This window comes from Lacerta agilis, chromosome 5 (genome assembly GCF_009819535.1).
Source record: "Lacerta agilis isolate rLacAgi1 chromosome 5, rLacAgi1.pri, whole genome shotgun sequence".
Classification (NCBI taxonomy): domain Eukaryota; kingdom Metazoa; phylum Chordata; class Lepidosauria; order Squamata; family Lacertidae; genus Lacerta; species Lacerta agilis.
In genome coordinates this window covers 20543651-20555765 of record NC_046316.1, presented here as the reverse complement: position 1 = coordinate 20555765, position 12115 = coordinate 20543651, and the positions used below count along the sequence as shown (strand labels likewise).

General features: G+C 45.8%; 1 protein-coding gene across 17 annotated transcripts in view; it reads left to right on the top strand.

The window, feature by feature from the left end:
- The window catches only part of LDB3 (LIM domain binding 3), a 153819-nt gene that overhangs the window by 109691 nt on the left and 32013 nt on the right, over positions 1 to 12115 (top strand). The window contains exon 8 of one of the 17 annotated variants that reach the window (XM_033148822.1): positions 3562 to 4503. The exons of the other annotated variants lie outside the window; for them this stretch is intronic. Within the exon in view, the coding sequence (XP_033004713.1) occupies positions 3562 to 3658 (97 nt within the window). The 3' untranslated portion in view covers positions 3659 to 4503. Of the gene's footprint in view, positions 1 to 3561; positions 4504 to 12115 lie in introns of those variants that run through there. 17 annotated transcript variants of the gene reach the window in all.

Here is a 12115-nt window from a genome sequence, read left to right as displayed (position 1 = left end):
TCATGCGCATGGCATCATGATGTCGCATGGTGTTGCACATGGGGGCCCCTCAATCCTGTTAAGAAGATGGCACCTCTGGTCTTCAGCCACCTACACACCGCATGCATACTGTACCTTTAAAGCACATTTGAAGCACATTATTTCCCTCAAAGAATACTGGGCAGTGTAGTTCACCCCTCACACCCCCACAGCCCTTAGTTAACTACAATGCCCCAAATACTTTTTTTGGAAGGGATGTCCCTTGAAAATGCTTTAAAGGTATGATGTGCAGATAGCCACGGACTGTTAAAGCTTTGGAGACATCTAAGGGCAGAGGTGCATGTTATAAGGCTCATGGGACAGGCATGTGCTGAGTTCCCATCTCCCCTCCTCAGTACGTAGCGTCCTGTGGATGCAATTATGCTGTGCGTTTCCCTGCCCCTACTCCATGCCACCGACTTCAGATGAGGAAAAGCTCGGCTTAACTCCAGAACGCCATGAAACGTCACAAAGGGTGAAGAGGATACTTGAGATGGGGGCCCACGGCAATGCTGGCTGGTGCCTCTTGGGAAGGGAGGTTAGAGACAGGCAGAGGCAGCTAATTCTGGTTTTGTCCATGCCCTTCTCCCTGCTGACTGGTAGAACCATCCCTGGAGTGGTTGGGCAGGTGGATACCGGCTGAGGCAGACTGAGGTTGGTGGGGTAGTTCCCCAGGTGCCCTAATGGACCAGCCTCTACTGGTTGGGTAAGTTTCTAGACATAGTGGTGTTACGGGGGAGGCAGGGAGGCTCTTCCCTTTAGGTGGCTTTGTGCATCCCTTCACTTTCTTCCAACCCCATGCTGCATTTGCAGGCCCTCCAGTGCTGAGTTGGCCTAAAGTCCTGGCCTGATGGCACCACTTGGAGGGCATTCCATGTTTACTAGGCTGGGGAGTCATGCCTTGGAAATGGTACATTAGTAGGGCCCCACAATATGCCTGTGCTTTGTGTATCGCCTGCAAAAGCCTTTTTTTAAAGGGCTGATTTCCACTGTTTATTCTGTTTGTTGTTTGTGCCTCTTTCAGCTTCAACGGTAACCCAGGTCCTGTTCATATGTTACTTAGAAACTTAAAAAACAAACAAGCCACCAATCCTGAATCCTGAACCCACTTTCTGGTAGCAGAGTGGTAGCCAGTTAGAATCCTGCATGTTCTCCTACACTTTTTTGCCATGAAAGACGTAAGGGCAAAGCTGCATCATGTGGCATGTCAGCTGAATGCCGGTGGAGGGGGAGTTCGAAGGTCATATGTGGGGAGGCACCAGCAGTGGCGGAGCTTCATGCTCCGGCACCAGGGGCAGGAAGCAGGCGGGGGCGGAGCTGGCACATGTTCTGGGGACGGGGGCACCGCCCGCAGGGGCGTGGCACACGTTCTGTGTGCAGGGCGCACAGTGCAGGTGGGGGGGGGACAGCCAAGATAGAACCCTACCAGGATCGTGCTGCCTGGGGCGCCCCGCCCTTCCTACGCCAGTGGGCACCAGCAAGCCTCCTTGGCTGCTTCCACTCAGTCCTGTCAGCCCTCTGTGTCCAGCCATAGAAAGGCAGACACTAGGACCCAGGAGAAACCATTGGCATGGTAGCAAGCTGTACTGTACTATAGAGAAGGGGAACTTCCCTCTTTGCCATGATCTCAGTGGAAATTGATCCCTCAAAGCTGCCATTTGCATCAGTCAGATAGCCTCCATATAGGTGCCAATGGAGGCTTTTCTCCATACAGACGTTTGGCGATGGGGACATTGGACCCCCACCCTTTGCAGTGCTGCTGCTGCTGCTTGGGCACAATCAATTTATTCACACAATTAACACCCGTGTGGCTGTTATCCCGTTATCTAGTTTTACCTTAGGAGTGCAGCTACTGCTTACATTTGTTTTTAAGCATACTGTTAATTCTATCCGCGCAATTAACAACATGTCAGATCTGGTGTGGAGATACAGGGAAAGGGGCATCGCTCAGTCTTACCTCAATAGCATAGCAGACTGTGATAAGTACTTAGACCACCTCAACCCATATTGCTCATTTAGAGTGAACTCTCTCAGGGAGATTGTACACAGGGCAATAATTTCCAGTTTCTGGGGAAAGCAAACCCATCTACAAATTCCTTTCCCTTCAAATCCACACATCTGGTTTCTTTGGCAAAATAAAAGAAAGGAAACCAAGTTCAATTCAAAGGGGCTTTCCATTTCATCATGTTTTACTGAACCCCATCAGGAGAAAGTGTAACATATGAACAGGGGTGTGCTTTTTCTTTCATCTCACCTGTTTCACGCTCCGGTGCTGCATCAAAATGAGGATATTTTGGGGCTCCAGGGACTTCTTCTTTTTAGACAGCTTACTAACAGATAAACAAAAAAATCGAGATAATCATACAAATTATTTCTTCCTCTTCTTCTTCGTTCTCGTTCACCTGTCTCTCTTAATTTTTCCAGCTCTGTATGGTTGTCCCACTGAACTACTGGTGCAGATCAAACCACAGAGTTCTAGGATGCCTGGCAGATCCTGTGCATTTTTAACATTTGTGGAAAGATTGCTGAGAGTCCCTGAATCTCATAGGGGTTAACAGGCACATTGCAGAATTATCCCTGTACATAGTGAAACAGCCACTTATAGGCCTGCAATTTTCGGTGTCAAATTGCAAGTTATTCCAGCTGCAGCCCTATATCCTCACTTACCTGGGAGTAGGGCCCATTGAGCTCACTGGAACTTGGAATAGGATTGCACTGTTGATATATTATCTTCCCTTCTACTGCAAGAGGGATGCCTTTGGATTCTCTGTCCTAGATACCAAAACATCTTGGTCAAATATTCTGCCTCTGAGCTTACCCAAAGCTTGTTGTGCTAGTTCTTGTCTAGCTTCCTCCAACCTGGTGTCATCTGGAGGTTGTTGGACTCAAACTCCCGTCATCCGTAACCTGATGGCTGAGACTGATGGGAGCTGGAAGGCACTAGGTTGGTGTAAGGCTGTTCTAATCGTTCACACTTTAATAACAGAAATCGGAAAATATCTGTTAAACAGCTGCTGAGATGTATGTTTGGTGTGCGTTGGATACGGATGACAGTACGCTTACTTAGATGCTAGAATGCTTTAAATTGTTCGCTTTTGTTCTTGCATGCTGTAAAACCTCTGCCGCCTAATCAGATGGAAATTTGCTGCCAGGGAAATGATGAGGCTATATGCACTTATGAGTTCCTAGCAAAAGCAGCCCTGTCAAGCCAAGCCAAACTCAGACTAAGGGGCAGGAATTCGTGCTTAATTTAATAAGTTGAGCATTTCAAAATGAAAAACTACCCCGGTTTTTCTTCAAAAGGCTCGTTGGTTTTTGTTGTTCTTTTGTCCTTTTCTTTTCTCTTTTGCACTGATTTTTGAGGCAACTTAAATCCAAATAAATTGCCATTGCCCTAGTTGTAAGGCAGGGGAGCGGTAGCAACTTCCCTAACCCCTTTCTTTCTTTCTTTCTTCCTTCCTTTCTTCCTCCTCTCCCTTTTTCTCTCCCACCCTCTCTTTCTCTCTCTTTCTCTCTCCCTCTGTCTCTTTCTTCACGCCACAGGGAAAGGTTTGAAACGGAACGTAACAGCCCACGCTTTGCGAAATTGCGCAACTGGCATCACGGCCTTTCGGCGCAAATCCTTAATGTCAAAAGCTAAATAAATCCTATGAATAGTAAACAAATGTGCAAGACAGACCTGCTCTATAAAGAATAAACTGCTCTCCTGAGTTAGCGCCTAGGAGTGTATTCCGTATATTGATAACACTAGGAAGGCGTAACACCGGGTGTTGTTGTTTTTCTCAAAGTGCTTGTCTTTTGTTTTCTGTTGCTGGTTTCCCTCCACCATCCTGTAAATCCTCTGAATTGTAAAATGGATTGGATTGGCCTTCACCACACGTATAGCGTAGCTTCAAAATGCTGACTGGCTTAGCTGTTATAATTTCTAGCTTTTAACTAATGCAAATGAAACAGGGAGATGGGCAGATTTCTGCGAGCAAAGTATATTTATATATAAAATAGCTCCAGAGTATGTTCCCGCAGATTAAATAAAACTGGAAATGGGAAGTTGGAATGGAAAATGTGCCTAGGGCTTGGGCTTGCCAAATATGTAGACCTCTTAGTTGGCGTAGTTCAATGATGTCATTTTAGATAAGACATTTGACGTCCAGGGTTTAATTTATTTTTTCCTTGTCTGTGGCATATCTTTAAGCGCTGAGGCTTAAGGTGTCGCCTTTGAAACCTGAACCTTTCTGTGAGTGTAAAGTGGGAGGTGGTAGCTCAGGAATTAGAGAAGCAAAAGGCACAAGATAGCGAATCCTTGTAATGTTGGCCTGGAAGAAATGAGGAAATATGAGGAAAAAATTGTGCGCTGGATTTTTAAAAAGCATGGCATAACTTTTAGACAAAACTTTTAGCCTGTTCTGTATTGCAGTTGCTTTGAAACCCACTTTTCTCTGTATATAGCAGTGTGGTTGACCTGAAATAAAGACTCTAAAAAACAGACGACCTTACGTGCCTTTTTACCTTAAGTTATCTTACTTTGTAACATCCAAAGTCTCTCCTTAATTGTTGTAAATATGAAAGGACAGAGCCAAATAGCAATCCAGTTGGGAGGCTGAGGAAACTTTCACACAGACAGAGCTACCGGTATGTGTGTATAGCACATCACAACCACCAGTCAGAAAGATAAGGCATTGTGCCAAACAGCTGCTGGGGAAGAGAATGTGGGGCTCCATTTAGGCCTGCCCAGAGCTGCCGAATGCATGGGCGTAGCCAGAATTTTTGTTAGTGGGGAGCAGGCCTCTTGTTAGTGGGGTGTGTGTGTGTGCAGAACCTCAGTTAGCTATGTATTTTTTATTGATGGGGGAGGGCAGCTGCCCCTTCCTGCCCACCCCCTTGGCTACGCCCATGGCTGAATGTATGCACAAATGCATTGTTGCAACCACTGATTTCACTCCGCCCTCCCGCAATGCCTAAATCTGTACTGGAGATTGGCTTCACAGTTTTTCTGCCTGGTTGAGTACAGATTCCTTATTTATTTTCGTAACTTAGAGGTTGCACTATTCACACTACCCCCCCCCCCTGTCTGTGAGTATTTAGCACTCCACTTCCTGCTCTTTGGCATGAAAGCTTAGTCCTCATTAATGGGGCACAAGTCTTCCTGTCATTCATTTCGCCTTTCTCTGTTCATTCCCCTGAACTGTTCCCAAATTCTTCTGGAGGGGGCAAGTGGAACAACAACCAAAGCTTAGATGCCCATTTGGGAAAGAGAAGAGAACCTCTATTCCCCCCCTCCAAATATTTGAAGGACTTGGATTGGGTGGGGTGAAGAGGTAGTTCTGAGCTCCCAGCTTACAGCCAGTTGTGCTATTTGGGGCGAACTTGTGTGGGCAAAGACCTCTATTGGGTTGTGCTTCAGTGCAGACCCATGTTCTCCATCTCCACAACTCTAGACCAGGAGAAGAGCCATAGCTCACTGGGACAGGGACACAGCTCAGTCATACAGCACCAACAGTGCATACAGATGGTCCTAGGTTCCCTGGCATCTTCACATAGCCATGGGAAAGACTCCTGTTTGAAACCATGGAAAACCAGAGCTAGTCATTGTAGCCGATACGGAGCAACCCAAGTGGGATAGCTCAGTTGATATAGCATGAGACTCATGATCTCAGGGTTGTGGGGTCGAGCCTTATGTTAGGTGAAAGATCCCTGCATTGCAATTCTATGATTCTAACTTGTCTGACCAGTGGTCTGACTAAGGTGACCTCTTAAAAGGTAAAGGGACCCCTGACCATTAGGTCCAGTCGTGTCCGACTCTGGGGTTGCAGCGCTCATCTTGCATTACAGGCCAAGGGAGCCGTTGTACAGCTTCCGGGTCATGTGGCCAGCATGACAAAGCTGCTTCTGGTGAACCAGAGCAGCACATGGAAATGCTGTTTACCTTCCTGCCGGAGTGGTACCTATCTATCTACTTGCACTTTGACATGCTTTCGAACTGCTAGGTGGGCAGGAGCTGGGACCGAGCAATGGGAGCTCACCCCATCGCGGGGATTCAAACCACCGACCTTCTGATCAGCAAGCCCTAGGCTCTGTGATTTAACCCACAGCGCCACCCGCGCCTTTACTATTAAGAACCTTTCTGTGTGCCTCATTTTTCTCCCATTGTGCTTTTTTCTTTCCCCCACACCTTGCCTTTTCCGTAGGGGAAATTAAATATGATAGTTTCACAGTTGCATTTCAAATCACCCCTCCTCTCCCTCTTGCATTCTTGCCAGTTGCAAGTCCCAGTTGTAGCCATGACAGTTAAGCAAGGCTTCTTTCGGGAGGAAGCGTGGGTAGAATTTTAGCTGATAAGTTAATTTTTTAAAAAATGGCACATGCTTGGGCAGTGGATGATAAAACACTGTAGTCAATATTATAAAACAGAACCCTGAGAGACTACTGTGGTCGGGGACATCCCTGGTGGGGCTGGGCCAGGGAGAGGGGCTGGGGCCAGATCTGGCCGTGTGCTTGGATGGGGAGGGGCATGTTGGGTGCCACAGCCAGCAGCCCTTCTGTCTCTCACCCACCCAAGGAGGGTCTCTGCCTTCTCAGTTCCTAGAACAAGGCAGGGAGGGAGGAGGGGGGGCCTTGCTGCCATTCTCACCGCTAAAGCAGAAGGAAAGGGGGAAATGTTAGCTGGGGGGAAGGTGAGGAGAGGAAGAGGGGTGCCAGAGGCGGGGGGGAGGTCAAGGCAATGGGGGGGGGGACACACCACATACAGTGTGATTTGCCCATGGCCCTTCACCCCCTTAGGACCAGCCCTGATTGTGCTGACTGTCGCTGAGAGAAAAGGCTTTCTGAGAAAACCCCAGTGAGGACATCATGGATGCTTCAGGTGTATGTTTCTGAATCACAAGCTCAATTGTGGGCTGAGGACGCAAGATGTTTAGGAAGATGGTGCTGCTTTAGTGTAAAGACTACCTTGCAAACATTCCACAGGAGATTAAACTGTTGTGGCTTCTATCTAAAAGTATACAGAAAAGGCAATTGCTTCCACGGAGACAAATAGTGAAGCTTTGGTAGTTCTTACCAAGAGGAGGGATTAGAGCTCTCAGGATCAAGCCAGACATCTCTACAACTCAATTCCAAGTCTTTATTGGATTCGGGATCAGAGTCCTGGATGAGAGTTCAGGTACTTTCCTACATTGTTAATTTTGCTTCCTGGTTGGACCAATGGAAGAGGCTTCCACTAGGATTGTTTCCGTGCCGTGTTGAAGCTTTCAAGATTGAAAGCCAAACCCATTTCTCTTTAATGCATCCTGCTGGCCAAAGCAAACCGTTCAGGGTATACCTACACTATAAACTTGATTTTCAAACCAGTTTCGCCACCGTGGCTTCCCACCCCATTCCCAAAGAATCCTGGGAACTGTCAATTGCTGGCGATGTTGAGATCTCTCTGTTCTCAGAACTAGAGTTCCCTAGGGAGATGACTCTTAAGCCATTTTTAATCTGTCTACAGATATACCCTCATTATTGCATCAAGCCAGTGCTTTCATTTGCCTTAACATTATATTCAGGGCTGTGTAAGTTCTTCATTTTGTGCAAATGCAGAAAGGGCACCAAATTTTATACAGAGTATCAAATTAAGTATCCTGAGAACTTTGGCCTCCATTTTTATTTTTATTTTCCTAAAAAGGCAATTTTCTGGCCCATGTGAGTATAAGTTTGGGCTTGTTTTTTAATTTAAAAAGTGTGGGAAATGCCTGGTGAAATATCAAATCAAAGGGGTGGGGGTGGGGCTACTTAGTGCCTCCCATTGTCAAGAATCAGATCCTATAAATCTTTTAGGCCCTGCATTCTCTACGACCGATTATGAAAATAAGCAAATACATATATACATAAATTGGTATGGGTTGCAGCCTTCCATTTTTCTTGGAGCAAAATTCCAGCGACCTTGGAGTAGAATTTTAATTTTAGAAAACGACCAGAAATAAAGAGCACACAGCCCTGACTAAATTAATTAATGCTGCAGAAATGAATCTCTGGCACTGACTTGAGTTGACTGGCTTTCCTCATCGCTGGCTGTTAGCATGTGAGTTTATAAGTAGTTTTCTGCCACATGTTTTTTGTTGTTGTTGTTGTTGTTTCCGATGTAGCATTTTGTTGTCTGCACTAACCACAATGCCTTCTGACAAAAGGCGGCTTTCCTATGTTCGCCATGCAAGCTAATATTGTGGCAAGGTATATGTTGTTCATTCTGGCAAGCGCTGCTTCTGTTTCTTAACTTTTCGTGCCTGAGGGGGAAGGGCAACTTTTCTGCCCCCTGCCCTGATCTCAACATTATGCAAAGTAAGGTGGCAAAATGAGACAGGGGTGTTCTGTCTTCTACCAGTTACTGCCTGCAGTTGAACCGTCCAGCCTTTGCCCGTCTCATTCTGCCCGAGGTTCTTCCCATTGGAACAGTGATGGCCCGGGTAACCCTTCGAAGTCTCTCCTGGGGTGCTGCCTAACAGAGGGGCCAGAGGCACAACTGTGTGGAGCACCAAGAAATGTGACGCCTTTATACACCCACATAAAAGTCAGAAGTTTCAATGTTTGCATGTGTGCATCTCCCCACTCCTTACCCAAACAAGCAAGATCAGTTGCAGCCAGTGACATATTTTTAGCTAGACGGGGGCGGAAAGAGGGAATGGGGCAGGGTCATTGAGGGAGGGTGCTGTGCCTGAGGAGGCAGTTGTCCTAGGGAGAGTCCCAAAGATTGGATACAGAGGCCCAGATGGCCACATTTGGCCCTGGCCCTGAGATAATGCCACAAATGTGTAGAATGAGTCCCATTCTGCACATATAACAGCAAGCTAATTGTTGCTTCTAATGAAATAAAACCATCCTGTCCAAAGCATTCTCTCTCTCCTGTACCAATCTTATAACATAATATCTGACTACTAGGCTCAAACGTTTTTCACTAATTTCACTAGGGATTGCTTGGCCCATTATATTCACTTAACACAAGACTAGGTATCATTATCCCCAGATGTTATCTAAAGTCTTGTTTGTAGTCTTTGGCTGGATCTAGACACATCAAAGAAGCGTTTCGGTTAAACGCGTTGTCACAGTGTTATAATGCATATAAAACACTTTTTCTTTACCAACCTAGCTGAGTTCTTTGTCATGATAAAGAGCCAAAGGGTGGTGGGGAGCAGTGCATAGTAAATCAGAAAATAGATGGCAGTAGCAAGTAGATCAACTGCAGCCAAATGAGCTTGTTCTCAGATGCTTGATTGTTCAGCACTTGAACACTGTCGGCTGAATGTGTGAACAAACTATTGAAAAGCACTGTGGTTGAGGTGACGTGGAAGTTCTGCCTGTAGTGTTTAGTTTTTAATGGCATATTTGCATATGCAAGTCATCCCTTGGTGCTCTCTAACCATCAAGTGATGAACATGCATGTGTGAACTGGCCCTAGACATCTGCACCAGAAAGCACTTATAGCTCAGGAGCTGGGTTTATAGTCAGTCATTTTTGTCCTTCCGTTTGACCGTCTAATATAGCCCATTGCTAGCACATCAAGAAAGAGTAACATGTAAAGTTTAAAAACAAAATAGAATAGAGAATTGTTCGTTGAGATCTGCACTTGCTGATTCCTTTTGTGACAACTCTGAATATTTTCATTTTCTTCTGCATTGCTGTAAGGGACTGTTATTTTCCCCCCTGCATTGTTTCATGCCATTCTCTCTCATTTAAAATTCCACAACTCCCCTGCCGTCATCATTCAGTAGCTCCTTTGATACAGACACTTAAAAGAACAATTTCTGTAAGATTCACTTTTCCCCCACTGCAAGATGATGGTTGCCAATGAATGAACGTTGCCACTCCAATAGCTGGCCATCTTTATCATCCTGCCGGGTGGTGTAGAGAATCATGCCAGTCACCTACCTTTCCAGCTTTAAGTGCAAAAGAGTAGCAAAAAAACAAAACAAAACAAAACAAAACCCATTCCTTACTATTCCTTACTCAGGATGATACAGACGACTAGCATAAGGAGCAAAGTTCCAAAGTTTGCTAAGTGATAAATTATCGTTTATATTTGCTCATCATCTTGCAGTGGGCAAAGTCGGTATGTAAGCAGAGGACCAGTTTACTGAGTGCACTTGTTAAACAGTTGTCTGTCCTCGGTCACACCTATTTTATTGATCTCCTCCAGTTAGATGCACATGGACCTGGGTATCTTTGTCACTGCAGCCACCCCAAAGGGTTGAGGAACCTGACGTTTGTTAGAAAGGACTGAGATCCAACAGAGGCTTCCACTGGAAGAAAGGGACGGTTTTCACTGATCCCACACTGTTCCAGGAGGGTCCCGGACCCCGCAACCCTACAGAACAGCCTTTCAGGGGGGGCTGTAGGGGGAAGGAGGAATCAGCCAAAATGACCGCCCCTCTTCTTCCAGCAGGGATCCCCTGTAAGCAAAATTCTGCTCACAGGATCTCTGGGCCCAAGTTTCAACATCAAAGTCACACATACATAGTGGAAGGCTGGAAATCAAGTTGGAATTTGTCACCATTCAGACTAGTTCCATAAGGACCTTGTTACAGGGCGATGCCAAAAATTGCATTGGAACAGGAGCAACAGATATATAAAACAAATTCACCTTTAGGCTAGCATAGCCTATAATGATTCCCACCCCCCGGTGCCTTTTCCATAATTTTAGAGGCCTAATGCTGCTAGAAGCCTAATCTTTGGTCTTGTCTTTGATCTGGATCATTTGCTTTATGTTGCTGTAAATTTGGCTACGTTGGAAATAAACTGCTTCAGATTTCCTCGCACCCCCCAAGCTGAACGGGTGTGGAAGTTTATCTTTAAAATGTTTTTGCATGCCCTTTGGTTCTTGGTATATTATCTTAACACTTCTTTTCATTCACAGACTACTTTGTCTAACATATACACACTCACACACCACCGAGCCTGACTGCTGTTGCTGTATGTAACCTTGCAAGTGGATTGATAATTTGGGCTTGCCCATATTGCTTTTATGTGGTATATTATAGCTGCATCACAGGGGACAGGCAACTTTGGTCAGAAGTCCAGGGCTGGTTGATACATCTGTGCTGAACACAAATCTCACCTCCCCTGGACTGGCCAGTTTCAGAGGATATACAGATGAAGGGGTTGGTGTAGCCAAAGTGCTGCTGTTTCCATGTTTGTAATGCCCCTGTTTCAATGGAAAGTAAGTAATGCTTGCAGGTGGTACATGGGCTAATTTGGGGACTCCATTCTCATGCTTCAAAATGAAGAATGCATAGCATAGCTAGCTAGCACATGAGCATAGTGACCATCTTCTCATAGTAATAGATTGGTGGGATATTGTCAGGTATGCAGCTCCCCTGTGCTTGATATCACGTGTCAGAGCTCCTAAGGAAAAGCTTTATCCTTTAAGTGCCTGTTTGACAAAGCAAGAAGGATCCTCAATTCTGGGGAGATCCAGAGATGTAAACTGCCGCACCTACGCAATTATTCCAAGAACTGGAAACCAAGCTGAGAGTTGGACGTCAGTGGCAATTAGTACACAATTGGGCATAAATCACTCTGAAATCTGTACGGAGTCTCTCAACTATTAGGTGTTTCACAAAGGATGGGCATTTGGGAGGAATGTAATACTTTACCCCCAGTAATTGGGTGCCACCGCAATGGCTCAGTAATTTATTTAGGTCAATGTAGTGGTAGAGCATGGGGTTTACTGGCGTGCATTTAAAAATAAATAAACAATAAAATGGCAGTCTATTTTTTTAATAAAAAAAGGATTGACAGTTCTCAAAACTAAAGATCTAACGGGGAATCAGGGTTCGATTCCAGAGAGGGAGCCTGAGAAACAGCTACCACGTCCAAGGAAGGCAGCAGGCGCGCAAATTTCCCGCTCGACACAGGGAGGTAGTGGCGAAAAATAACAATACAGGACTCTTTCAAGGCCCTGTAATTGGAATGAGTACACTTTAAATCCTTTAACGGGGATCCATTTGAGGGCAAGTCTGGTGCCAGCAGCCGCGGTAATTCCAGCTCCAATAGCGTATCTTAAAGTTGCTGCAGTTATAAAGCTCGTAGTTGAATCTTGGGATCAAGTGGGTGGTCCGCCGCGAGGCGA